Source organism: Rhodnius prolixus, unplaced genomic scaffold (assembly GCF_049639745.1).
Source record: "Rhodnius prolixus isolate KJV_2025 unplaced genomic scaffold, Rpr scaffold_19, whole genome shotgun sequence".
Classification (NCBI taxonomy): Eukaryota; Metazoa; Arthropoda; class Insecta; order Hemiptera; family Reduviidae; genus Rhodnius; species Rhodnius prolixus.
Genome location: NW_027411584.1, coordinates 1,091,373 through 1,119,215, shown reverse-complemented (window position 1 = coordinate 1,119,215; position 27,843 = coordinate 1,091,373). Strand labels below are relative to the sequence as shown.

Below are 27,843 nucleotides of genomic sequence, written 5' to 3'. Positions count from 1 at the left end.
CTTCCCCCTCCACATCAGTTCACTATCAAATCCTCAGATTTAATAAGTTTTAAAATAATCTAAAACTCTCAAACCAGTCGATAGATTTTTCTGAAATTTTACCACAACCACAGACACACATTAAAGAAAACACTGGCAAAAAATTATTTTTCTACGTTAACTTTAAACCACTTTTTTAACGAAAAAACACGCAGCGATGTTATCACTACAGAAGCAAACAGTGAACTCCACAGTAATAAAGTATATGTATTTGGAATGTAAAAAGAATTATGATCAGCTTTGTAAAACTAAAAAATTACGAGTATTACGATTCTGTAATAAACAGTTTAAAATGTGCTAAAGATTCAAAACAGTTTTGGAATGCAATTAAGATATTTAAAAAAACAGAGCTTTATACGAGTATGTATGTATACGTATATAATAGAATTATTAGTGTAGATCAGTTTCTATTTATGTATCAGTTCTTTATTTATATTTTAAATCAAATTTTTATTAATTATAAAATTTACTTTATAGTTCTAACTGAATTTTTGTTTCATTTTTATCTTTTTTAATTTAAAAATTTATGATCTTTTGGTTATAATTTTTTATTGCAACTCATACAGACGGTGTTAATTCCATGCATTATTTGTGTTTCTTGCATTATTATTTTTGTGTTCCTTCTCGCTTGACTAAGTAACTCGAAATCTCTGCACCAAACTAATCAATCTTCCTCTAATAATGAATTCAAGTCCGAATCCGGTCAGGGTTACGATAAACATGCATGCCATGTCGGAACAAAATCAACGATAAACATGCATGCTATATGACGGAACAAAATCAACGATAAACATGCATGCCATGACGGAACAAAATCAACTATAAACTGCATGATACGACGGAACAAAATCAACGATAAACTGCATGATACGACGGAACAAAATCAACGATAAACATGCATGCTATATGACGGAACAAAATCAACGATAAACATGCATGCCATGACGGAACAAAATCAACTATAAACATCTATACTTTTTTTTTTTTAAGTGAACGGACAAATTAATGTTGTCATTGTAACAGTCATTATTTATCTATTCCCAATATGGTTATTGTTTACACTATAAGTTTACACAGTAAACAGTTTTTTTTTTTAAATCAGTGGCAGGTAGTTGATTCCAATAAAGTCAACATGATATTTTGCCACGTGTTGGAAAAATTTTAAACGTAAACGAATGCCACATGGAACACTGAGCTTTTTGGGCATCATCAGCTAGCCGGAAGTGCTCCCCCATTATCCCATTGTTTTTCCAGATTTTTTTAACAGGGATTTTCTCAAAAGAAAAAAAAATATAAAACAATTATTTTTGAAAAAAAAAAACAACAGGAAATGGCCCTTTTTTAAGGCAGTATTTTTTGGCAGAGAAGTAGCGTTATGTGCAACTTTATTTGTGTAATATTTTACTTTTAAGTACTTTTAAGTCCCCAGCAACTTTGTAATATTCTTCCGGAAGTCCTTTAAAGAACTATTTCAGTAAATTTATGGGATTGTAGATTGTATTTAAAGGGCGGTTCCACCAAAAAGAGGAAGGAACGCAGGCAATCCAAAATGCCCATTGTTCCCCGCCCACCCCTCATCTCATGAGAGATACCGGAGCTTTAAAACAAATCCGGCTAAAGATTGCCAGATGCCAATACAATAAACTAATAAAGTAGTAACAGGACTCTAGGGAACATGGCGACTCAATCGCTACAGTGCACTGGAATAAACCTAGAAAGTTCTGGTAAAGATTACCAGATACCACAATCTCCGGTAGGGAGACATTTGACCTTCCGAAGACGAGAAATCTATTTTTAGAATGAACTGGACACACCTCTGCAAAGTGCCGCACAGTCTCATTGGACTCACCACAGCCAGCGCAGATTGGCGACTGGGTAAGGCCATATTTGAAAAGATGGTACCGCTAAATTCGCATGTCCACTCAATACCTGAACCAACTGGCGGATCCGGGACCTGCCGCTTTTTAACAGGCCAAGAATTTCCTTAGCCTGACGGCAGTCAAGCCTCGGGATCTCCACCGTTTCCGGTGTTCCTTCAAAATCCACTGCTCCACCTCTGTTCTACAACGTCGATAGGATACAGGGATAATGGGATTACAATGTATGGGATTACGTATTTATTATCAATACAGTCTAAATATATGTAACCAAAATTCTAAATTGAAGAAATCTGGCTCAGCGGAAGTGATATTTCACCGAATTGATGTTTACGGTTTTGTTTTTTTTCGGAAGTGGTACCTTTCTAGTGAACATGACTACGATGAAATGGACTCCTTTTTGCCATAAATTGTAAATTCAAAATACATTTAACACTAATCCTACTGACATTTATGCATAACTAGTCCTACCATGACCGGTCAAATGACCGGGGCTTTAAAATCACTTAAATTTCTTATTTTAGAATAAAGATAATTATTTAACAATAAAAAAGCGCAGTTTCTTTTGTTTAAAAATAAATCTCGTAGATTTTACTCTTTTTTGCATCATTTTTTATAATTATAGGCTTCTCAATTGCAAATTTCCCGTTACAGTTTCGACAGCATTTTTTTAGACTTATTGCCTTTGCAGTATCTTTTTTGGCTATTTTCCGACCACTTGTTCGTGTACTAGTATTTGTCCATGCTTTTGCAATGGAAACACAAATTTTGCCTTGAAATTTCACTTCCGGTAGTTTTTAATACAAAATCCATGCATTTATCCATGCTAAGTCTAGGTTATTGAAAACTATTTGTTGAGGCCATCTCCGAGATTTTCTACGGTTGTATTTCTTCCACGAGCTATATACATTTCTGCTAATTTCCGAGCGACAATCTCCTCAAGCGGTACTGAAGGTTCTCTGCTTTCACATTTTCCCCCAAAAAAATGGAAAGCCTTTTATTGCATCGAATGCTAGCCAGGATTTGATACCAAATTTGTCCGGTTTATTTGGCAAGTACTGAGTAAATCTGCATCTTGACTTTGTTGGGAACAAATGTCCTTGGAAGAGATATATGCTCTTGGTTAGAACAGTTTTTGACAGTTCTCTACGAATTTTTTCCAAAATTTAGAAATCAAAGCAAATTTATCGATTTGAAAACGATTATTTCTTTGATCCACTCGAATAAACCTCAAAATTTCCGCCTATACATTTCTGCTCACAGTGTTTGAGAGAGAATGCTCGTCCCTATTTTTATTATAGTGAAAAGGGCAATATCGTACATTTTTCGCCTCATATGCACCACATGCAAACAATAATCCAATAAATGCATTATCAAATTGAATTTTCGAGAGAATTCTGTTTCAAAAAAAAAAAAAATAATAAATAAAATAAAATATTAAAATAAGAAGATATTCAGCCGGTCAAATGACCGGTCGCGGTAGTTAAGACGGACTACAAATTTTTCTCAAAAATCAATTATTTTCCTACCGGAAGGAAAAAAAAGAAGTGAATATTAAGAAAACAATTGTGTACATATTTTAGGAAAAGTCGTAAAGTTTAATGGCGGTATGATGACGCTGTAATTAGAAAATTTAAACCAAATTTAAAAAACGGTCAATTGACCGGTCGTGGCAGGTTTAGTGTTAATTATGATGGCCATTGCAATAAGAAAAAAGTTATCAGATTTTGTTTTCCATCCGCTTCAGTAAATTTATGATAATTTAAGAGTTCATATTAAAAGCTAATAATTATTCAGGTGTACTCTTTGTCCTTGAAAGTGTGTTTTATTTTATTTTTATTTTTTTGTGCTTACTGTATGCATATGATCTTAATTAGTAATAAGCACTTCTTAATATGATTAATAAGGCCAATAAATAAACTGCAAAAAACTAATCTAAAAAAGCAAGATGTCTGACACGCTTTATGGGCATTAATGAATTATGTAACAATAGTTTAAAATATACGTTGACCATGTTAAAATGGATGCAGCCATGCAAGAAGTTAGCGATTTCCAAGGTGCTTCGCGGCGCACAGGAAATGGGGATGACACCGTAGCTTGGCAATCAGTTGGAAGTAAAGGAGGCTGTTCCGCTAGTTCTTACCTCCCCTCTTAACTTATTACAGCAAAATTTCTTTATTCTTGTCAAAAAAATTTTTTTGGAGGTTTCAATAAATTTTACCCGGGGAAATTCTATGGCAGCCTCTTCCCTCAGGAATGCCAGAGGAATGAAGAAGGAGGTGTGTTGTGCGGGTGGACATCCCAAGGTTTCCCTCTTTTAACCCTACCAATTTAGATTAGTGTTTATTTAAGCGCACCATCGCAGAAATGATTACGTCATTAACTTATATTGTGATCAATATATTCAATTTCAAGAAAATTACTATCTTATAATCAAGAATTACTGTCGGTTAAAGGTATGGCCTTGCCTATACAAAGAAAATTATAACTATTATATTACGTCACTTGAAAAACATTTACATATTAGATTTTAGTCGAGTAAACAATTATTTTTAGAATGTGGTTAGATCCGCACTCCTAGATAATAACTTTGATTATATCCGCCGTAAAGCGCAAGTTTATCGTATCACTGACTGGTTTCGGACTTTATCAATTATAACTACTGAATAGTAAAGTTCAAAGGAAGTTGTTTAGAACAAAGAGGAAATCTTGAATACGTGAATAAAAACCCTTCTACTTCCGGATTCTGGAAATTACCATCAAATATTTCTTTAATAGTATGAAGGTCATAAGCTCGTATATGTTATACCCCAATACCCCAATTGCACTACAGCTGATAGCTTATAAACCCCTCCCCACTCCCAAAAATGTCCATAATTTAATTTCCTAGGAAAGCTGTTGAAAAGAAAAGTCGTGGATCAATATGAGCACAATTGTGTGTGCGTGGTTAAAGAAAAGCGAAGTTTTTTTTTCGGGAAAATCTGAATTAAGTGAAAAATCCCATTGGTTTGAGGGATTTTGACTTCCGTTTTGAGGGAACTTACTGTAAAGTATGTTAAGTTCCCTTTTTGGAGCCTCACCTAAATACAAATTGTCAACTTCTGTAATTTTTAGTTTTTTGGAAATTTGATTTAAAAACCACTAGGAAAGCTGTTGAAAAGAAAAGTCGTGGATCAATATGAGCACAATTGTGTGTGCGTGGTTAAAGAAAAGCGAAGTTTTTTTTTCGGGAAAATCTGAATTAAGTGAAAAATCCCATTGGTTTGAGGGATTTTGACTTCCGTTTTGAGGGAACTTACTGTAAAGTATGTTAAGTTCCCTTTTTGGAGCCTCACCTAAATACAAATTGTCAACTTCTGTAATTTTTAGTTTTTTGGAAATTTGATTTAAAAACCACTTTTTCGGACTCAGGGGGAGCCTCTAAACGGATATTTCTGGTGATAAATCGGAAGTCAAAAAAAATGGTTCATGATCTTAATGCTTACCCTAGGTAAGAGGTAGTAAAAATATGAAGGTGACTGGAAGGAAATTCTGTGGTCCCATTCATAACTTTGTTTTCCTCAGTTCCGATTGGTGAACCAAAATAAGAAGGTTCACCATGCATGGATGCCCGGACGTTAGACTTGTTGTCCTCTTTAGACCTGAACTGTTTTGCAGTTTCAAAGCACACAATTTCAAGTACTGCCTGTAGATCATGAGGGTGGAGTAAAGTTGAAGTTTTCGGACTCCAAACGCAGACCAAAAGGTGGTCGAACAAGTTCTTTATTAGTAACTCGTCAAAAGCATACTGAGGAAGCACAGGTATCGCTCAGACCTGACGACGGATTATTTCTTCGGAGCAAAAAGTATCGATGTCTTCAAGTTCTACCCAGAAGAATCCCCTTCCAATAAACCGGACATAAAACGGGCACCATGACTGATTGGTGGTATTGGTGGTGACGTAGATTGGACCAGCCAACCCTTACTAAAGTAAGGGTCAAATTAGTGTCGCGCAATTGCATCAGAAAAGGTGTAAAGTTTGAAAGAATTTGAGGTCAACATATGTTAAAGAGTTACGTAATTACATTACTGATCGACAGACAGCGGGGTAGTCTGAAGGAAGCCAGTGCAGTGAGCGACGGCTTACACCACAAAGCTGATGAAATTCATTAACCATATTGTCACTTATAAACACATTGATTTTGATCTACAGGTGAGCGCATGCAAGTCGGCGCAAAATGCATTCCTTGAGGCACTCAAAGCACGTGCATCATTTCGTATGCAATTTTTCGTGTGCATTCTTCCTCTTACAAAAAATTTAAAGATAGATTTAGGGTTTTTTACCGGAAATACATATTTTCCGGTTCTGTGACCTCTTCCGACCACTCTCTAGCACGGGCTGGTTGTACCTCAAGAGAGTATCCTCGGATCGCTTCTCTATATACACATCTGAATTGAACACCCTGCTCTGCACTTCTGTACGATGTGAAGATAACGGCCATTCTATCTTCTAACTCGGACTCCACACAACAAAATCACTTACACAAACTAGAACCCTGGACCAAAAACCAACGTTATTTTGCTCACAAAGAAGCCTGCCCCCTCCCAACCAATGCGATGTTTACAGAGTATCCGTTTTCGAGAAAGTGAAATAGCTACTTCCGGTAGAGGATTTTCCTGTATACCATAACGAGATGATAGGAGGGTATTTTCACCAAAATCTGTCCAATAAAGTGGCACTTTTCAGTCAGCCACTTTTCTTCAAATCAGGAAATTTCGTATCACATAATCATCACCAGTATTATATAACTAGCAAGACAGTACAGTAATGGTGCTTATGATGAAAAACTAACCATCTGCCTCTATCAGGATTTCCCTTAATGGAATTACCCTGGAAAAAAAATTTCTAATAAAAGTAATAGATCTAAATGTATGCGATTAGTTCCTCAGGTTAAAAGAAAATCGGTTCTGCAGTTTTTTAAGGAAATCTTAAGAACTGAAAATTTATTAGTAAAGTAGTGATTCTGGGAGGAATGATTTTAATCAAAGCCTTATTGCGAAGACCTCTATGATTTAGTACTTAAGGGAAATATACAGAAAAAAGACTACGATTTTCATGTTTTTGAGTTACGGTGAATACGGACAAACAGGCTAACAAGTAGTACAACTAGCCTGGCGCCACGGTAGCCGAGCGGTTAAGATACTAGACCCGCAAGGCTAAGATGTATTGTTGGTTTAGTGGGTTCGATTCCCGGTCTCTAGGCCTTGGATTTTTATTTAATGGCTAATAAAAGAAATTTATAGTAATGTTCGCTAGTCGCCTCCGTATACATCTAATTGGTAATTGGACGTAAAGCCGGCCTGAGAAAATAAACAATTACTTTAGTTTATTTACTTTACATCTTTTCGATTATAATAACTTCTCTTAGTAGAATAAAATTTAGTAATTGAGTAAAATTTAGTAATAATTGAAATTATATTTATTTTCTATCGATACGATAAAAAATAAAAAGAATCACACTATCATTAAAAAATGTGTAACAGTCAAATAATTTCGCTGGTTCTACGCGATAAGATATATCTGACAATGACGAATAGGGTAACATCTATAGCTTCTAAGATTACAAATAATATACTCATTCTGAATTGTTTTTATAGTTTTGTCAGTTTGTGTTTTGATGTGTTGTGTGTGACAATGACAAGAAAAGAGTGTGTCCTGGTTGTTGATTGAAATTAGAGTGTGTAGCTGGTTATTATTATTGACCGTGAGTGTGTGGTTGAACGGAATTGAAGTGTCCGTGCTACTCTACTGAGTGACGGCGGTTCTTTTGACGAGGTAATTGTTCCACTAGTTACTACACTTCACCACGGCGGCTGTATCGTATGAGTTGTGTTCAGTGTGTGCATCAGTAGATTAGAAATAAATCAATAAGTAAAATAAGAATTTCTTCTTTCGGCTGGGATAAGAAAACTTTAAAAAAAAATCTGGGCTTAAGACACACTCTAATATCCTCAAGGTTTTAATTAATCCAATGTTCTTCAAACTGGGAATATTTGAGCCAGATTCAATTCTCAGCTACATTTTTTTTTTTTTTTGGCATTGACTTTCGCCATAAAGCCAGCATCGTCTAGGTGCTTATCACTAGAATATCACTCACTCTCCATTCTTACTTATAGATACATTCGCTTCACACATTCATCTATATACAAATATTTACATACAAACTTACAACTAATGGATGGATCAGTACTCTATATTCCTGCCATCCTTATAGCTTAACCGAAATTAAAATCACCGTAATCCTTCTCTAATCATTTTCTTCCATTCATTCTAATCGGCTATAACTTTTAAATACACTCATATTTCTTTTGCTAGCTCTGCTACAGATTTAAGCACATAGATGTTGGTGGAGAATATTATGTCTTCGTAGCGAAATGGTGCATCTAAATACCTGTATAAGTCGTCAGACATTCGTTTCCTTTCTACTACATAACGTGGACATATCCATTATTATATATGTTTGAAATCCTCCTCCTCCTCATCAGCAATCTACGCAAAGAGGAGAGAGGACATTTTTGTTGATCCTGTGTAGATACGATCCACACACTCCGCGTGGTTCGCTCTCAGCCTGCTTATTGTCGTAACAACCCATTTTTATTAGTGACAGTCCTCTTAAAAACCATGGTTGTCTAGGTAACTGATCTGCCATAGTTTTATAGAATCTCCCTTTATTACCATTACTGTAATCTGTCTGCCATTTTTGTAGCCAGCAACATTATAGTTTGTGAAACCGTACTACATTATACTGAAATTTTATCCCTGAACTTTACTGGGAAGTCTACTCCAACCAAGTTTACAGAAAAGCCTAGGAGCCATTTTCGTGAAAGTGAACTATTCTAAGGAGATACTTTCTAAATTCCATTTTAACAATATTCACTTAATCCCCTCATAACAAGTACATAAGTTACAGGACCGTACATTACAGAAACAGGTAACCTTTATAGAGGGTATCTGTCCAGTTAGATAGCGGGACGGGACCTACACCCGACGGCACCGCAGCCACAAGAGACTCGTTGACATAACGATTTATTCCAGATAAATCAATCCTAGTCCCTCCTCTGAACCTCCAAAAATGAATTCTCCCAGAAAAATGATTCAAATTAAAGTTTTAGGAACTAAGTGCGTGAAACTGAAAAAAAAGAGCAAAGTATTTAGAAACTCGTAGTTCTCATTTTCAAGAAAATCTCAAATTACTTAAAGAAAATTTATAGAGAAAAGTGGCACTTTCGGTGGTGAGATTTTTATCGCTAAGCTAGCACACTCTTTGAGTATGCAACCAAAATACACAGAAATCAGGACAAAATATCTACTCCCGGAAGGAAATACTTTGCGGAAAATTAAATTCCCCAATTAAAAATACCATATTTTTCAAGGTCACACATATTAATCATGACGACCAAAAGTAAGAAAATGCATTTCCACATTCTAACTCACTTAATCTATCTTTTCCTTCTCCCACCAGTCAAATATCTATTTTAGACGATCAACATAGTTTTGTTTTCCACTAAGGTAAACAAGTTAATGTCACTCGAAGCATCAATTTTCCGGACACCTTCATTAAAGATCCTTCAAGGGAAAATAATCTATTGTGAATTGCTTTAATGATAAGGACGAAAACCTAGCTTTATTTAGATACCTTCATCAAAAACTTGTTTTGGGTATTATGACAAAACAAAGTCTTATTTCTAAAGTTATAAACCTGGTGTGAACATCCCGTATGATTTTCTTAATTCTACTCTCAAAGTTCAGACTTTTCTTAAATTTTTCATTTTTCATTACTTTTTTTATTTTCATTTAAGGCGCTCCATCATCTAAGACTTACTGGACTTATTTCATATTGGTTTTATTTTCAGTGCATTGCCGACCTCTTAAAAGTGCTCTCTCGCTACCATCAATACTGTCGCATCAACAGAATTGAGCTGTGAGAAACTCCTTGGTAGAGAAAATCTAAGGGCAAGCAGCCAGGATTCTAATTCGGGATCTCCGCGTGGGAATCCAGTACGCTAACGACTTAAAAAGTTTTGACAAAATTGAAATATCTATTCAGTACAGTGGTACCATCTGATGTTGGATTTTTCATTCAAACTGAGAATTTCTTCTGCTTATTAAAATTGCCCTTATGGTATAAAAAAGACCACACTGTTGTGTACTTATGAGGCGTGGGGTTTTTTTGGCAAGTAAGTACAGTTTTGAAATTTGGCCGCTTTAGTGCTGCGGTCAGCTTTTTTGGCGCATGCGCACTGTGCACCTACATCTGTCAGTATGAAACCAGACGCTGTTACGGAAACGTTCGACCGTGTTACTGAACTATTAGGTTAGATAGAAACGTATCCATCTCGTTTTCAACTCTTAATCGAGTTTCCCTGGAAAAAGTGGTTTTCTAATGAAGGTTGTGAACCACCAGGTTAGAATGTGTTTAAAGAAAATCGTTCGAAATATTTTACAGGAAATGTACAAAAAATTGGAAAATTCAAACAGTAAAGGGGTACTTCCCGGCTAAAGGATATTTAACTCGTATTTTTATTCGGGTCTTCCGAATGCATTAAATCGAAATAGTTTTTCGATTTTGAGGTATTTCAACTAAATAAATTAAATAAAGTAAAACGAAAATAATAAATTTTCTCTTACCCCCAAATAATTTTTCTTGACACTATACAGGGTGATCCATTTAAAACGCACCAATCGCTAATAACTTTTTAGGAAAGCGGAATTTCGAAAAAACCCACTAAGTAAACTATATGTTATTTTTGGTCTAGTTTTCAAATTTTCCTCTCCCGAGGCTGTACCTTTATTTTTTGCGGAGTTACGGGCAAAAACCCGATTGGGGTTCCATTAGGACCACTGCTTTTGACAATGATTATGAAAACTACATACAAAACTATGAAAAATAACGTTAACCCCGTTTGGATAGCCCTAATATTAGTCGAGATATTTAAGATCAAAGTTACAATTTTATCTATTCGTGAACGGTTTTCGATATTAATTTTCCACCAGAAATACACGTTTTGGGAGGTCCTCTGACTGCAAAAAATGTTATTTGTGACGCAAATTACAAAAATAATAATAATTGAAGATTTTAAAACATGTAGTGTAATGTAATGGTTGTGGCTGAGTCAGAATAAATTTGTTTTATCATCAAATAAAAGCAACCATCACATCATTTTAACGTACTCCTTATGCAAGACTTCTTGACCTAACATTACGGTATGAATATCTTGCCATGGATGGGCGGGTGTTGGTCTAGTGGTCAAGAGCGTGGCTTTGTAAGTGGGTGATCCCCAGTTCGAATCGTGCGTATGCAGTCATTCTTATTACTTAAAACATTACTTTTTTAAATAAAATGTAGTCATAGGCGGGATTCGAATTGAGGATCTCCCACTTACAAAGCCACGCTCTTGACCACTAGACCAACAACCTGGCAAGATATTCTTACCGTAATCATAGGTCAAGAAGTCTTGCATACGGGGTACAAAGCAATGATGTGATGATTGCTTTTATTTGATGATAAAACAAATTTATCCTGACTCACCCATAACCATTACATTACACTACATGTTTTAAAATCTTCAATTATTATTATTTTTGTAATTTGCATCACAAATAACATTTTTCGCAGTCAGAGGACCACCCAAAACGTGTATTTCAGGTGGAAAAATTAATATCGAAAACCGTTCACGAATAGATAAATTTGTAACTTTGATCTTATCTAACTCGACAAATATTAGGAATATCGAAACGGGGTTAACGTCATTTTTTATAGTTTTGTATGTAGTTTTCATAATCATTGTCAAAACCAGTGGTCCTAATGGATCCCCAATCGGGTTTTTGCCCGTAACTCCGCAAAAAATAAAGGTACAGCCTCGGGAGAGGAAAATTTGATAACTAGACCAAAAATAACATATAGTTTACTTCGTGGGTTTTTTCGAAATTCCGCTTTCCTAAAAAGTTATTAGCGATTGGTGCGTTTTAAATGGATCACCCTGTATACTACTTAGTAATCACTTTATTTATTAAAATTCTCATTTATTATTTTCTTCAATAAAAAAATAATAATTTTTTTATGTAATAATAAATAATAGATTTAATAAAAAGATATTTATTATTGTTTGAAATAAATTTGATTTTTGTTTTATCGTTGTATCCAAGTTATCAGTTTGTTTATCACTATATTCCTTCTTTTTTTTTCAGTATGGCCATGCCGCATGATATCAATGTGAAGCTGTACATTTTCAGTGCAATCGGTGCATTATTCTGCATATTTGGTACAACTATATTCTTCACGTGGCCAGAAATTTTTACGAATATACTGCACAGTGTAAGAATTTTTTTTTTTACTTTTTAATAAAAATTAGAGGTGAAGAACAATTGAAAGGATGATGCCTTATTGATTTAGTCACTATTGTTTCATAATTTTTCCATCTTTTCAGCAAATGCAAATCATCCAAGGTTCGCACACATTCGCACTCTGGCGGGACACTCCAGTACCGATGTACATGAACTTCTACTTTCACAACTGGACAAACCCGGATGAGCTGAAGCTCAATAAACCGAGATTTCAACAAATGGGTCCATACAGGTTCAAGTAAGTTAAAAATTGTTCAAAATTTTTGTCGGCAAAAATATGTTTTTTTATTTTTTGTAAAAAGGAAAAGATGGTGTCAATTTTTTTTCTTTAAAAGCTACTTTGCACCGGAAGTACATAAGTACACAAGTGGATAACCACTGAAGGCGAAATAAAAATCTTACAACTCTTACAGAACTTATGCTACATAAACCTTGGGACGGTGTTACCTAAGGGCCCACTAAGTTAGAACACTGTGCAGGATGAACAGGACTGATTTTGAGTTCTAGGGTGGAACTGAGCGAGTGACAGACAAATTTGTAAAAAGCTCTACTGTGGCTGTGTCATGGACACGGCCGTGTGTTGTACGTGAATACGTTTTCGTAACGGGTTATATTTTTTATATAAAATATTTTTATCTATGTATTTAGGATGAAATCAAGGAAACAAATAATTACTGTGTTACAACATAACTTTATTAATTATAGGTCTGTGATACGAAAAGTACGACACAAATGGCATACAAGATACATCGAGATTTCTGGTAAATCAATATAGGTATTACCTAACGTTGTTGGAGAAGTTTCAATATTAGACAAATTGAACTCGTTGAGCATGAAGTCGGGCAATGAGCGGTTTTGTGAGACATCAACATTAAAGTCTCCAACTATCATAATTGGTGTAGTAAGATCAGGCTCGTAATCGGGTATAATTTTAGAGATGATTTTGGAATATTTTAACAACGATCGTAACATAAAGAGTTTAATTTCTGCCAACGCTGTGCCCGGGTGGATATACACATGCCCAAGTACGAATTTGAAGATGCCATTGGCCTTTTTCGTTTACTAGACAGACATCACAACGCTTTTGCGTCTTTCATTTCCTAATAAATTTCCGAAATGTCAATGTTAACTCTATTAAAATCAGTGAAGCTATTGATGTTGCGATATATGGCGACTCCACCGGCTTTGCGACTTTTACCATTCGATTGTTCTTGAGAAGCCCTTTCCAACCTTATACGATCTCTGTATTTGGTATTGGCTTTTCGACGCGTAAAGGCCGACATTATATATTTTTGATAATATTTTTTTATTCTAACACCTTTATTTTATTTACTATCACTATTTTACACTAGTGTTTTATGTACAATCGATAGATTGTGACGACAGCTGACGATTAAAACTTAAACGAACATCGTAGCTACTCCGAGTCAAAAGTTATACTCATTGCAAATCTCGAATCGCAGCAAAATGATCTCAAAATGGCGGCGCTTCCCCCTCCACCGCGCGCGATGCGTCACAGTCCTCGCTTATCGTAATGAATTCTTTGATCCTTTAGCTATCCAGTGGTTTAATTTAATTTTGGATGTAGACGATAGATTCGAAACTATAATGCCAAACTGTATCCACCGATTTTGTTATCATTAGATTTTTTGGATTGCCACCATATGATTCAAATTTAAAGACGTATTCACGTCAAAAACAACTAGAGGGACGTTTACCCCTATCCCCCAAAGCAATGTCCTGAGATTTGGTTTTCCGAGTTACGCTGGGGGACACACACACTAAATCCCCCACTAATTCTGTAAAAACCTGCTTTTTATTATTTAGGGTTCCTTAAAACACTCCACCGTTAGCCACCATAAAACCAACATGATGAAAACAATTCTCTCTCTAGATTTTAATCCTTTACTTTGTAATAAATTCTACTTAGTTGGTTAATCAAATCAGCGATGATTGCTGTGAACTAATGTTTGACTCTGACAAGATGATGGTGATGGACAGATTTGTCATAATAACAATATCTCACAGTTTGCACAATTAGTTTGACAGTTTGCTGTGCCATATTTTTAATAAGTTAAGGTAAGAAATGTTTTTTTTTAAATTGCGTACATTACGGCCCGAGAAGTGCAAAGGTCAATATTATTGACTTGTCTATCAAAGTCAATCACCATTGTCGTTCCTTTCTTCCAATCAGCTTCCATTTATTTTAATGATTTCATTCGCTTAAATTAAAATTAACTTATATATAATTAAACTGTTTTGTCTTCTTTTAAATCTAAGTAGGACTTAATTCTGTGGTACTGTACTAGCTGTGCTAAGTCTATTTCTTAATTATGATTATTCCCCAGAAATAAATGTTTGAAACAGTTATTTTCTGTATAAGAGATTTAGGTCAAAATGCAATGACCCAAATGCAACTCCAATGATTTTTAGTAAAAACATCTGTGAATGTGTTAAGTTTAAATAAAATTTAAAAGTTAGAGCATAGAATTAAAGAGCCCCGCTTGAACTGTACTTGTTTAAACAAGCAAAATAGTTTTGTCACCTTCCTGGAATATTCCAGGCAGTGCAATGACACGAGGTGAATTAGAAGCTCCCTTAAGGACAAGCGATTTTCGTATGATGTTTTCATTTGATTCTAAAGGTCGTTATTGTGCGGAAATCTTATCTAGCGAAAACTTATTGCTTGCAGCAATTGTGTCTGTACCAGAGTTGGGCAAAAATTTAATCAATTAAAAATCAATTGAATTAAACCGAAATTTAATTTTAATCACGATTAAAATTAAGAAATTTAATCGGCCAAAATTAGTTGATTAAAATTAAATTCACTTTTAATTTAATCGGATTTAATCAATTAAAATTTTTAATCATAACTAAAAATTAAGATTAAAATTAAATAATCATAATTTTAATTGATTGAATTAAATTCCAAATTTAGTTTTAATCACTGTGGACGATTAAATTTTTTAATTTAATCAAAATTTGAGAGATTAAATTTTTAAAACCAAACATTGCCAATGGTTAAACCAGAATCGGACCAATGCATCTTTATTCCGCCTAGCTGGTGCCTCTTCTCTATCAATATTATCACCTTTCCCAAACTTGGCACCTTCATTCTACCAGTCTGGTGTCTCATCTATACCATGTTAGTGACTCTCAAGACTTACATAGGACCACCTTACACTCAAATTTAACCATGTTTACCACTCACTAGACTTAGATAGGACCACCTTACACTCACATTTAACCATGTTTACCACACACTATATTTAGATAGGACCACCTTACACTCACATTTAACCATGTTTACCACTTTTAAATTTTTTGGGTCATGAAATTCTGTAAAATTATGGCCGTTCTATATCTCCCACTGTGAACCACGTATTCGTATGGAATTTTGTTCTATTGTACACTTTGTTTTTCTCAATTATAAACTATAGTTATTTTGTGCACAGATCTAAAAAGGTAGAAGATATAAAGGGTTGAAAATTTTTTGGGTCATGAAATTCTGTAAAATTGTGGCCGTTCTATATCTCCCACTGTGAACCACGAATTGATATGGAATTTTGTTTTATTGTACACTTTGTTTTTCTCAATTATAAACTATAGTTATTTTGTGCACAGATCTAAAAAGGTAGAAGATATAAAGGGTTGAAAATTTTTTGGGTCATGAAATTCTGTAAAATTATGGTCGTTTTATATCTCCCACTGTGAACCACGTATTGGTATGGAATTTTGTTCTCTTGTACACTTTGTTTTTCTCAATTATAGACTATAGTTATTTTGTGCACAGATCTAAAAAGGTAGAAGATATAAAGGGTTGAAAATTTTTTGGGTCATGAAATTCTGTAAAATTGTGGCCGTTCTATATCTCCCACTGCGAACCACGTATTGATATGGAATTTTATTCTATTGTACACTTTGTTTTTCTCAATTATAAACTATAGTTACTTTGTGCACAGATCTAAAAAGGTAGAAGATATAAAGGGTTGAAAATTTTTTTAGTCATGAAATTCTGTAAAATTATGGCCGTTCTATATCTCCCACTGTGAACCACGTATTGATATGGAATTTTGTTCTCTTATACACTTTGTTTTTCTCAATTATAAACTATATTTATTTTGTGCACAGATCTAAAAAGGTAGAAGATATAAAGGGTTGAAAATTTTTTGGGTCATGAAATTCTGTAAAAATGTGGCCGTTCTATATCTCCCACTGTAAACCACGTATTGATATGGAATTTTGTTCTCTTATACACTTTGTTTTCCTCAATTATAAACTATATTTATTTTGTGCACAGATCTAAAAAGGTAGAAGTTATAAAGGGTTGAAAATTTTTTGGGTCATGAAATTCTGTAAAATTGTGGCCGTTCTATATCTCCCACTGTGAACCACGTATTGATATGGAATTTTGTTCTCTTATACACTTTGTTTTTCTCAAGTATAAACTATATTTATTTTGTGCACAGATCTAAAAAGGTAGAAGATATAAAGGGTTGAAAATTTTTTGGGTCATGAAATTCTGTAAAATTGTGGCCGTTCTATATCTCCTACTGTGAACCACGTATTGATATGGAATTTTGTTCTATTGTACACTTTGTTTTTCTCAATTATAAACTATAGTTATTTTGTGCACAGATCTAAAAAGGTAGAAGATATAAAGGGTTGAAAATTTTTTGGGTCATGAAATTCTGTAAAATTGTGGCCGTTCTATATCTCCCACTGTGAACCACGTATTGGTATGGAATTTTGTTCTCTTGTACACTTTGTTTTTCTCAATTATAGACTATAGTTATTTTGTGCACAGATCTAAAAAGGTAGAAGATATAAAGGGTTGAAAATTTTTTGGGTCATGAAATTCTGTAAAATTGTGGCCGTTCTATATCTCCCACTGTGAACCACGTATTGATATGGAATTTTATTCTATTGTACACTTTGTTTTTCTCAATTATAAACTATAGTTATTTTGTGCACAGATCTAAAAAGGTAGAAGATATAAATGGTTGAAAATTTTTTGGGTCATGAAATTCTGTAAAATTGTGGCCGTTCTATATCTCCTACTGTGAACCACGTATTGATATGGAATTTTGTTCTATTGTACACTTTGTTTTTCTCAATTAAAAACTATAGTTATTTTGTGCACAGATCTAAAAAGGTAGAAGATATAAAGGGTTGAAAATTTTTTGGGTCATAAAATTCTGTAAAATTGTGGCCGTTCTATATCTCCCACTGTGAACCACGTATTGGTATGGAATTTTGTTCTCTTGTACACTTTGTTTTTCTCAATTATAGACTATAGTTATTTTGTGCACAGATCTAAAAAGGTAGAAGATATAAAGGGTTGAAAATTTTTTGGGTCATGAAATTCTGTAAAATTGTGGCCGTTCTATATCTCCCACTGTGAACCACGTATTGATATGGAATTTTGTTCTCTTATACACTTTGTTTTTCTCAATTATAAACTATATTTATTTTGTGCACAGATCTAAAAAGGTAGAAGATATAAAGGGTTGAAAATTTTTTGGGTCATGAAATTCTGTAAAATTGTGGCCGTTCTATATTTCCCACTGTGAACCACGTATTGATATGGAATTTTGTTCTATTGTATACTTTGTTTTTCTCAATTATAAACTATAGTTATTTTGTGCACAGATCTAAAAAGGTAGAAGATATAAAGGGTTGAAAATTTTTTGGGTCATGAAATTCTGTAAAATTGTGGCCGTTCTATATCTCCCACTGTGAACCACGTATTGGTATGGAATTTTGTTCTCTTGTACACTTTGTTTTTCTCAATTATAGACTATAGTTATTTTGTGCACAGATCTAAAAAGGTAGAAGATATAAAGGGTTGAATATTTTTTGGGTCATGAAATTCTGTAAAATTGTGGCCGTTCTATATCTCCCACTGTGAACCACGTATTGATATGGAATTTTATTCTATTGTACACTTTGTTTTTCTCAATTATAAACTATAGTTATTTTGTGCACAGATCTAAAATGGTAGAAGATATAAAGGGTTGAAAATTTTTTTAGTCATGAAATTCTGTAAAATTATGGCGGTTCTATATCTCCCACTGTGAACCACGTATTTATATGGAATTTTGTTCTCTTATACACTTTGTTTTTCTCAATTATAAACTATATTTATTTTGTGCACAGATCTAAAAAGGTAGAAGATATAAAGGGTTGAAAATTTTTTGGGTCATGAAATTCTGTAAAATTGTGGCCGTTCTATATCTCCCACTGTGAACCACGTATTGATATGGAATTTTGTTCGATTGTACACTTTGTTTTTCTCAATTATAAACTATAGTTATTTTGTGCACAGATCTAAAAAGGTAGAAGATATAAAGGGTTGAAAATTTTTTGGGTCATGAAATTCTGTAAAATTGTGGCCGTTCTATATCTCCCACTGTGAACCACGTATTGATATGGAATTTTGTTCTCTTATACACTTTGTTTTTCTCAATTATAAACTATATTTATTTTGTGCACAGATCTAAAAAGGTAGAAGTTATAAAGGGTTGAAAATTCTTTGGGTCATGAAATTCTGTAAAATTGTGGCCGTTCTATATCTCCCACTGTGAACCACGTATTGATATGGAATTTTGTTCTCTTATACACTTTGTTTTTCTCAATTATAGACTATAGTTATTTTGTGCACAGATCTAAAAAGGTAGAAGATATAAAGGGTTGAAAATTTTTTGGGTCAAGAAATTCTGTAAAATTATGGTCGTTTTATATCTCCCACTGTGAACCACGTATTGGTATGGAATTTTGTTCTCTTGTACACTTTGTTTTTCTCAATTATAGACTATAGTTATTTTGTGCACAGATCTAAAAAGGTAGAAGATATAAAGGGTTGAAAATTTTTTGGGTCATGAAATTTTGTAAAATTGTGGCCGTTCTATATCTCCCACTGTGAACCACGTATTGATATGGAATTTTGTTCTCTTATACACTTTGTTTTTCTCAATTATAGACTATAGTTATTTTGTGCACAGATCTAAAAAGGTAGAAGATATAAAGGGTTGAAAATTTTTTTGGGTCATGAAATTCTGTAAAATTATGGCCGTTCTATATCTTCCACTGTGAACCACGTATTGGCATGGAATTTTGTTCTCTTGTACACTTTGTTTTTCTCAATTATAAACTATTGTTTTTTTGTGCAAAGATCTAAAAAGGTAGAAGATATAAAGGGTTGAAAATTTTTTGGGTCATGAAATTCTGTAAAATTATGGTCGTTTTATATCTCCCACTGTGAACCACGTATTGGTATGGAATTTTGTTCTCTTGTACACTTTGTTTTTCTAAATTATAAACTACAATTATTTTGTGCACAGATCTAAAAAGGTAGAAGATATAAAGGGATGAAAATTTTTTGGGTCATGAAATTCTGTAAAATTATGGCCGTTCTATATCTCCTACTGAGAACTACGTATTGAAATGGAATTTCGTTCTCTTATACACTTTGTTTTTCTTAATTATAAACTATAGTTATTTTGTGCACAGAACTAAAAAGGTAGAAGTTATAAAGGGTTGAAAATTTTTTGGGTTATGAAATTCTGTAAAATTATGGCCGTTCTATATCTCCCACTGTGAACCACGTATTCGTATGGAATTTTGTTCTATTGTACACTTAGTTTTTCTCAATTATAAACTATAGTTATTTTGTGCACAGATCTAAAAAGGTAGAAGATATAAAGGGTTGAAAATTTTTTGGGTCATGAAATTCTGTAAAATTGTGGCCGTTCTATATCTCCCACTGTGAACCACGTATTGATATGGAATTTTATTCTATTGTACACTTTGTTTTTCTCAATTATAAACTATAGTTATTTTGTGCACAGATCTAAAAAGGTAGAAGATATAAATGGTTGAAAATTTTTTGGGTCATGAAATTCTGTAAAATTGTGGCCGTTCTATATCTCCTACTGTGAACCACGTATTGATATGGAATTTTGTTCTATTGTACACTTTGTTTTTCTCAATTAAAAACTATAGTTTTTTTGTGCACAGATCTAAAAAGGTAGAAGATATAAAGGGTTGAAAATTTTTTGGGTCATAAAATTCTGTAAAATTGTGGCCGTTCTATATCTCCCACTGTGAACCACGTATTGGTATGGAATTTTGTTCTCTTGTACACTTTGTTTTTCTCAATTATAGACTATAGTTATTTTGTGCACAGATCTAAAAAGGTAGAAGATATAAAGGGTTGAAAATTTTTTGGGTCATGAAATTCTGTAAAATTGTGGCCGTTCTATATCTCCCACTGTGAACCACGTATTGATATGGAATTTTGTTCTCTTATACACTTTGTTTTTCTCAATTATAAACTATATTTATTTTGTGCACAGATCTAAAAAGGTAGAAGATATAAAGGGTTGAAAATTTTTTGGGTCATGAAATTCTGTAAAATTGTGGCCGTTCTATATCTCCCACTGTGAACCACGTATTGGTATGGAATTTTGTTCTCTTGTACACTTTGTTTTTCTCAATTATAGACTATAGTTATTTTGTGCACAGATCTAAAAAGGTAGAAGATATAAAGGGTTGAATATTTTTTGGGTCATGAAATTCTGTAAAATTGTGGCCGTTCTATATCTCCCACTGTGAACCACGTATTGATATGGAATTTTATTCTATTGTACACTTTGTTTTTCTCAATTATAAACTATAGTTATTTTGTGCACAGATCTAAAAAGGTAGAAGATATAAAGGGTTGAAAATTTTTTGGGTCATGAAATTCTGTAAAATTGTGGCCGTTCTATATCTCCCACTGTGAACCACGTATTGATATGGAATTTTGTTCTATTGTACACTTTGTTTTTCTCAATTATAAACTATAGTTATTTTGTGCACAGATCTAAAAAGGTAGAAGATATGAAGTGTTGAAAATTTTTTGGGTCATGAAATTCTGTAAAATTGTGGCCGTTCTATATCTCCCACTGTGAACCACGTATTGATAGAGAATTTTGTTCTCTTATACACTTTGTTTTTCTCAATTATAAACTATATTTATTTTGTGCACAGATCTAAAAAGGTAGAAGTTATATAGGGTTGAAAATTTTTTGGGTCATGAAATTCTGTAAAATTGTGGCCGTTCTATATCTCCTACTGTGAACCACATATTGATATTGAATTTTGTTCTCTTGTACACTTTGTTTTTCTCAATTATAGACTATAGTTATTTTGTGCACAGATCTAAAAAGGTAGAAGATATAACGGGTTGAAAATTTTTTGGGTCAAGAAATTCTGTAAAGTTATGGTCGTTTTATATCTCCCACTGTGAACCACGTATTGGTATGGAATTTTGTTCTCTTGTACACTTTGTTTTTCTCAATTATACACTATAGTTATTTTGTGCACAGATCTAAAAAGGTAGAAGATATAAAGGGTTGAAAATTTTTTGGGTCATGAAATTCTGTAAAATTGTGGCCGTTCTATATCTCCCACTGTGAACCACGTATTGATATGGAATTTTGTTCTCTTATACACTTTGTTTTTCTCAATTATAAACTATAGTTATTTTGTGCACAGATCTAAAAAGGTAGAAGTTATAAAGGGTTGAAAATTTTTTGGGTCATGAAATTCTGTAAAATTGTGGCCGTTCTATATCTCCCACTGTGAACCACGTATTGATATGGAATTTTGTTCTCTTGTACACTTTGTTTTTCTCAATTATAGACTATAGTTATTTTGTGCACAGATCTTAAAAGGTAGAAGATATAAAGGGTTGAAAATTGTTTGGGTCATGAAATTCTGTAAAATTGTTGCCGTTCTATATCTCCCACTGTGAACCACGTATTGGTATGGAATTTTGTTCTCTTGTACACATTGTTATTCTCAATTATAAACTATAGTTATTTTGTGCACAGATCTAAAAAGGTAGAAGATATAAAGGGTTGAAAATTTTTTGGGTCATGAAATTCTGTAAAATTGTTGCCGTTCTATATCTCTCACTGTGAACCACGTATTGATATGGAATTTTGTTCTCTTGTACACTTTGTTTTTCTCAATTATAAACTATAGTTATTTTGTGCACAGATCTGAAAAGGTAGAAGATATAGAGGGTTGAATATTTTTTGGGTCATGAAATTCTGTAAATTGTTGCCGTTTTATATCTCCCACTGTGAACAACGTATTGGTATGGAATTTTGTTCTCTTGTACACTTTGTTTTTCTCAATTATAAACTATAGTTAATTTGTGCACAGATCTAAAAAGGTAGAAGATATAAAGGGTTTAAATTTTTTTGGGTCATGAAATTCTGTAAAATTGTGGCCGTTCTATATCTCCCACTGTGAACCACGTATTGGTATGGGATTTTGTTCTCTTGTACACTTTGTTTTTCTCAATTATAAACTATAGTTAATTTGTGCACAGATCTAATAAGGTAGAAGATATAAAGGGTTTAAATTTTTTTGGGTAATGAAATTCTGTAAAATTGTGGCCGTTCTATATCTCCCACTGTGAACCACGTATTGATATGGAATTTTGTTCTCTTGTACACATTGTTTTTCTCAATTATAAACTATAGTTATTTTGTGCACAGATCTAAAAAGGTAGAAGATATAAAGGGTTGAAAATTTTTTGGGTCATGAAATTCTGTAAAATTGTTGCCGTTCTATATCTCTCACTGTGAACCACGTATTGATATGGAATTTTGTTCTCTTGTACACTTTGTTTTTCTCAATTATAAACTATAGTTATTTTGTGCACAGATCTGAAAAGGTAGAAGATATAGAGGGTTGAATATTTTTTGGGTCATGAAATTCTGTAAATTGTTGCCGTTTTATATCTCCCACTGTGAACAACGTATTGGTATGGAATTTTGTTCTCTTGTACACTTTGTTTTTCTCAATTATAAACTATAGTTAATTTGTGCACAGATCTAAAAAGGTAGAAGATATAAAGGGTTTAAATTTTTTTGGGTCATGAAATTCTGTAAAATTGTGGCCGTTCTATATCTCCCACTGTGAACCACGTATTGGTATGGAATTTTGTTCTCTTGTACACTTTGTTTTTCTCAATTATAAACTATAGTTAATTTGTGCACAGATCTAAAAAGGTAGAAGATATAAAGGGTTTAAATTTTTTTGGGTAATGAAATTCTGTAAAATTGTGGCCGTTCTATATCTCCCACTGTGAACCACGTATTGATATGGAATTTTGTTCTCTTATACACTTTGTTTTTCTCAATTATAATCTATAGTTATTTTGTGCACAGATCTATAAATGTAGAAGACATAAAGCAGTGGTTCTTAACCGGTGTTCCGTGAATATGGTCCAAGTGTTTTGCGAAATTTCAATTTTAAATGTATTGAAATTTAGAAACTTAGGAAAGATACGAAAACAAAAAATTGTTCCTTTTTTTTTTAATTTAATTTTGTGTTCTTGCTAAATACCGAATTTCAAATTATTTAATGTTAGTATCCCGCGAGAAAAATATATACATATAATTGTGTTCCGCGTCTATGAAAAGGTTAAGAACCACTGGTCTAGATACTCATGAAGAAGTCCAAGTCTACAAAAATTAACCGAAATGTATTTACTGAAGACGCTCAGAAAAAGGGCCCCGCCAAAACGTGGTTCGAACCATTGGTTGAAAAGCCATAAAAGTGGATGATTAAATTAGTTTGATTAACGATTGAAATTGAACTAATTCGGTGATTAAAATTAAAGTTCAATTTAATTCTCAGATTTAATCATAATTTTTTTAGTTTGATTAAATTAGTTTGGTTAACGATTAAATCTGAAATTTAATTGATTAAATAATTGTCATATGATTAAAATTACGATTAAATTCGCCGAATAAATTCTGATTAAAATTAAAAATAAATTCAATCAATTAAAAAATTTAATCAATTAAATTTAGAATTTAATTTTTTTTTTAATCAGTGCCCAACTCTGGTCTGTACACTGTACGCATATTCAGTTTCGTTGTTTATTTTTATTGTGCACTTGTAATTGACTCGATTTATCTTTTTGCAGGGCTTCACAATTATTTTGGTTTTATAGCTGTTTTTTAGTGTAAATAAATGTAAAACAATGAGAAAAAAAAGAATATAAAATAGTTAGTTCATCAATTAGCCACCGGTGTCAGCACTTACTTGATGCATTGGCAGTCTTAGTAAATATAATGTGCTGAAATATTAATTTAAAGCAAAACATTTAATAAAAAACCGCTAATGTCTTTTTACCGAACTATATTTTCAAAAAATAATAAAAAAAAAATTATATTTTGAACAAGCAGCTTAACAGAGGTTTCGAATTTTCGAGTTTTTAGGCCACATTAGAGTAATAATTTTGAAACATCAAATCCAACATCATAAGAATCACTCTAAAACAACGTTTTCCATGAAAAATATCTATTAAAAAAATGAAATTTTAAAAATCCTAATTTGTTTCAGTATAGAAGAGAAAAAGACGCATATTGTGATGAATCCAAATGGCACTGTTACTTTCAAAATTTCAAGAAAATGGTTTTTTGATAAGGAGTCCTCCAACGGAACGCTGGATGATATTGTGACGACATTGAATGCAGTTGCTATGGTAACTGGCTTTTAGTAACCATCTTAGATTATAACATTTATTGTAAACTAGCTGTACCCGTTCACACGTTGCTGTGGTTGAACAAAAAGGAGTTTTGATACCTCAAACATAATTTATTAATGATCAAATGTATACAATCCATCGAAATGAAAATTAACAATAACATTATCTTGCTCTTGCATGTACATTTTCTGATGTAAAATAAACACGTTGTCCATTTTCAAGATGTACTGCAAAATGAACAACCGTTAGATATCGCTCATGAATGGAAAATGATAAAAAAAAACGCCATACAGCCTCATTGCTACTTATGAAGCGTCCCAGTTGATATTGGGTGACTTCATCGTTAGATGCAGTTGTATTTTCCACCCCAAACACTGCCATATCGCTTCCTTTGTTCACATATGTATTTGCAAATATATTTTATAGCTTTCACTGAATTGCAGTACTCAACATTTATGTGTGCGTTATACGTTTTTAGTAGTAATGGAGAATATGGTACTTCCCAACGATTATCAACATCAATAGTATTGTTGAGTACTTTTAGTTTAATTGATTTTCCACCATCTTCGGTATAATTTATTCTCGTATTAATAATTGCAAAAAACTGTTTTTCATGGTTTTCATGGTTACACTTTTAATACATATTACTAATTAAATGTTATTTTGATATTTTTGGGATATTTGTTCGGGAGCACCTAGAACCCCAACTCTGATTTGAAAAAAAAAAAATACAAAAACCTTCCCGGGGATATACCTAATAATTTCCCAAATTTTCACGGCGATTGGATGTATGGTTTTTGAATCTATCGAGTACAAACATACAGACACACATTCATTTTTATATATATATAGATTAATCATTTGTACAACTTTTTTTTTTATGTCAACAGAGTGCCGCAACCACTGCTAAAGATTGGTCCAGGCTGATGACTAGCCCCTTATCCATCGCCATGATACAAACCGGGCAAAAGATTTACATACAGAAGAAAGTGGGCGATCTATTGTTCTTTGGATATAAAGATCCGCTCTTAGATATAGCCGATTCCTTGCCAAAGTTCATCGGCGTTGATATTCCATTCGATAAGTTTGGATGGTTTTACAAGGTGAATGGCTGGCTGGCTTTGAAAAATTATTTTCTGATATTAAAGATTCTCAGTTTCGAAGTAGCATTTTAAAAGAAAAGTTAACATTTCGAATTGTTTGCCGAAAATGCGTAAAAATACTTTTTCCTAAAAACTTCATTGATTATTTGTATCAGTTGAACTTGATTATGGTGGTGTGTTGGCTTTGTGGACTGAGATTTAATCAATGATAATCTTGTTTCAGAGAAACGAATCTAGTGATTTCGAAGGTGTATTTAATATGAACACAGGTGTTAATGATATATACCAATTAGGAAGATTACATAATTGGAATTACTATAATTTTACCAATTTTTATGACGAGCCTTGCGATATGGTGAACGGATCGGCTGGTGAATTGTTTCCACCGAATCAAACTAAAGAAAAGGCAATAGAATTTTATTCGGCAGATTTGTGCAGGTATTTCATTGATTAGGAAAAAAATCTTCTGTATTTTAAGAATTTCATTCATTAGTAGCGCTTGGTTAAAGTTACAATTTTATGTACAACTTTATCTGTATATAATTCTGGGGTGGCGATGACATAGTCTTGCTGGTCTTAGAAATCCAGTCTCCGACTGCATATACGATAATAGTAAAAGAGTGTAAAAAAAACCAATTCTTTGCAGAATGATTCAAATATAAAAATGACTGTTTCAGATCACTAAAGTTGACCTTTAAAGAAGAAGAAGTTATCCACGGCATTACCGGATATAAATACACCGGAAATGAATATACTTTCGATAATGGAACGCTGGATCCGAGTAATGAATGTTTTTGCAATGGTGCCTGCAGTCCAGCTGGTGTACTGAATGTAACATCGTGCCGTTATGGTGCTCCAGGATTTGTTTCGTTTCCGCATTTTTATTTAGCCGATAAATTCTATCTGGATCAGGTGGAGGGTATGAGACCGGATGCTGCGAAGCATACTCTATTCATTACTTTGCAACCGGTATGTATCTTTTGCTAAAAATCATCCCCACACGCTTATCAAAATCCTTAGCGATTCTTTATCCAGTATAGTTGTATGTAACGTTACGAGAATAATGGAAACCTAGGAGATGCTGTTAATACAAATCCGGATATGCACACTCACTCGACTTTCTCTTAATTTGAACGAATTTTTTTGTAAAAATGAAAAAATGATAAAAAAGGTAACATATCTGAGAAATGCAAAGAAAAGCCTAAGCACCACATTCGAGAGAATGGAAACTCCATATCATGTGGAAGAATTTTCTCCCAAATCGATCTTAACTATACATTCAATCCCTCTTCAAATTCAAACACTACACAAGAGTTCGGAGCCCTTTAGAGTTCGAGCCTACATTAGAAAACCTAAAACAATAACTTTTCCCAAAGATAGATTAAGAAAAATTAAAAATTAAAAGGAAGTCTAGCGAGTGTTCTAAGTTATAGTCGGACCTGCGCTGGCAGATCTCGGTTTATCCAGGTTTCAAACCTGGCATCTTTTAAAGTACTTCTGGTTATCACTAAGTTCAAGAAAAAATCATAATTAAAGGTTGGTTTGTAAGGATAATTGACGGAGGAGATGTTGAAGCTCTTCATCAACACTTTTATGATAAAATTCTGGCCCTCAGACGTCAAAAAAGTCATGCATCTCCAACCCACTAATCGGATCCTTCGGCAACACAATGGTTTTCTTCATTACAAGGAAATACTCTGTTATCTCCATTCATTATTTGTTCCAGGAAACCGGCATTCCCCTGGATGTAGCTGCAAGATTTCAAATCAACATTTTGCTATCCCCAATAGAAAAGTTTAGGTTAATATAGTTTGTTTGTATAATTAGCTAGGTTAGTTTGCTTCCTTATAACCTTCAACTTTTATAACCTACTGCTTCTCTTCT

At 33.3% G+C, this 27,843-nt stretch overlaps 1 protein-coding gene across 7 annotated transcripts in view; it reads left to right on the top strand.

Annotated features, from left to right (window-relative positions):
- LOC141448320 (protein croquemort-like) overlaps window positions 1–27,843 on the top strand; it is a 41,770-nt gene that overhangs the window by 11,024 nt on the left and 2,903 nt on the right. For 2 of the 7 annotated variants that reach the window (XM_074116623.1, XM_074116624.1), the window contains exons 2-9: window positions 9,810–9,954; window positions 12,145–12,271; window positions 12,384–12,538; window positions 24,712–24,853; window positions 25,747–25,959; window positions 26,183–26,397; window positions 26,637–26,928; window positions 27,686–27,759. In XM_074116623.1, the coding sequence (XP_073972724.1) occupies window positions 12,146–12,271; window positions 12,384–12,538; window positions 24,712–24,853; window positions 25,747–25,959; window positions 26,183–26,397; window positions 26,637–26,928; window positions 27,686–27,759 (1,217 nt within the window). In that variant the 5' untranslated portion in view covers window positions 9,810–9,954; window position 12,145. Of the gene's footprint in view, window positions 1–7,574; window positions 7,732–9,809; window positions 9,955–12,144; window positions 12,272–12,383; window positions 12,539–24,711; window positions 24,854–25,746; window positions 25,960–26,182; window positions 26,398–26,636; window positions 26,929–27,685; window positions 27,760–27,843 lie in introns of those variants that run through there. The other 5 variants (XM_074116625.1, XM_074116622.1, XM_074116626.1 and 2 more) reach the window with 4 other exon arrangements.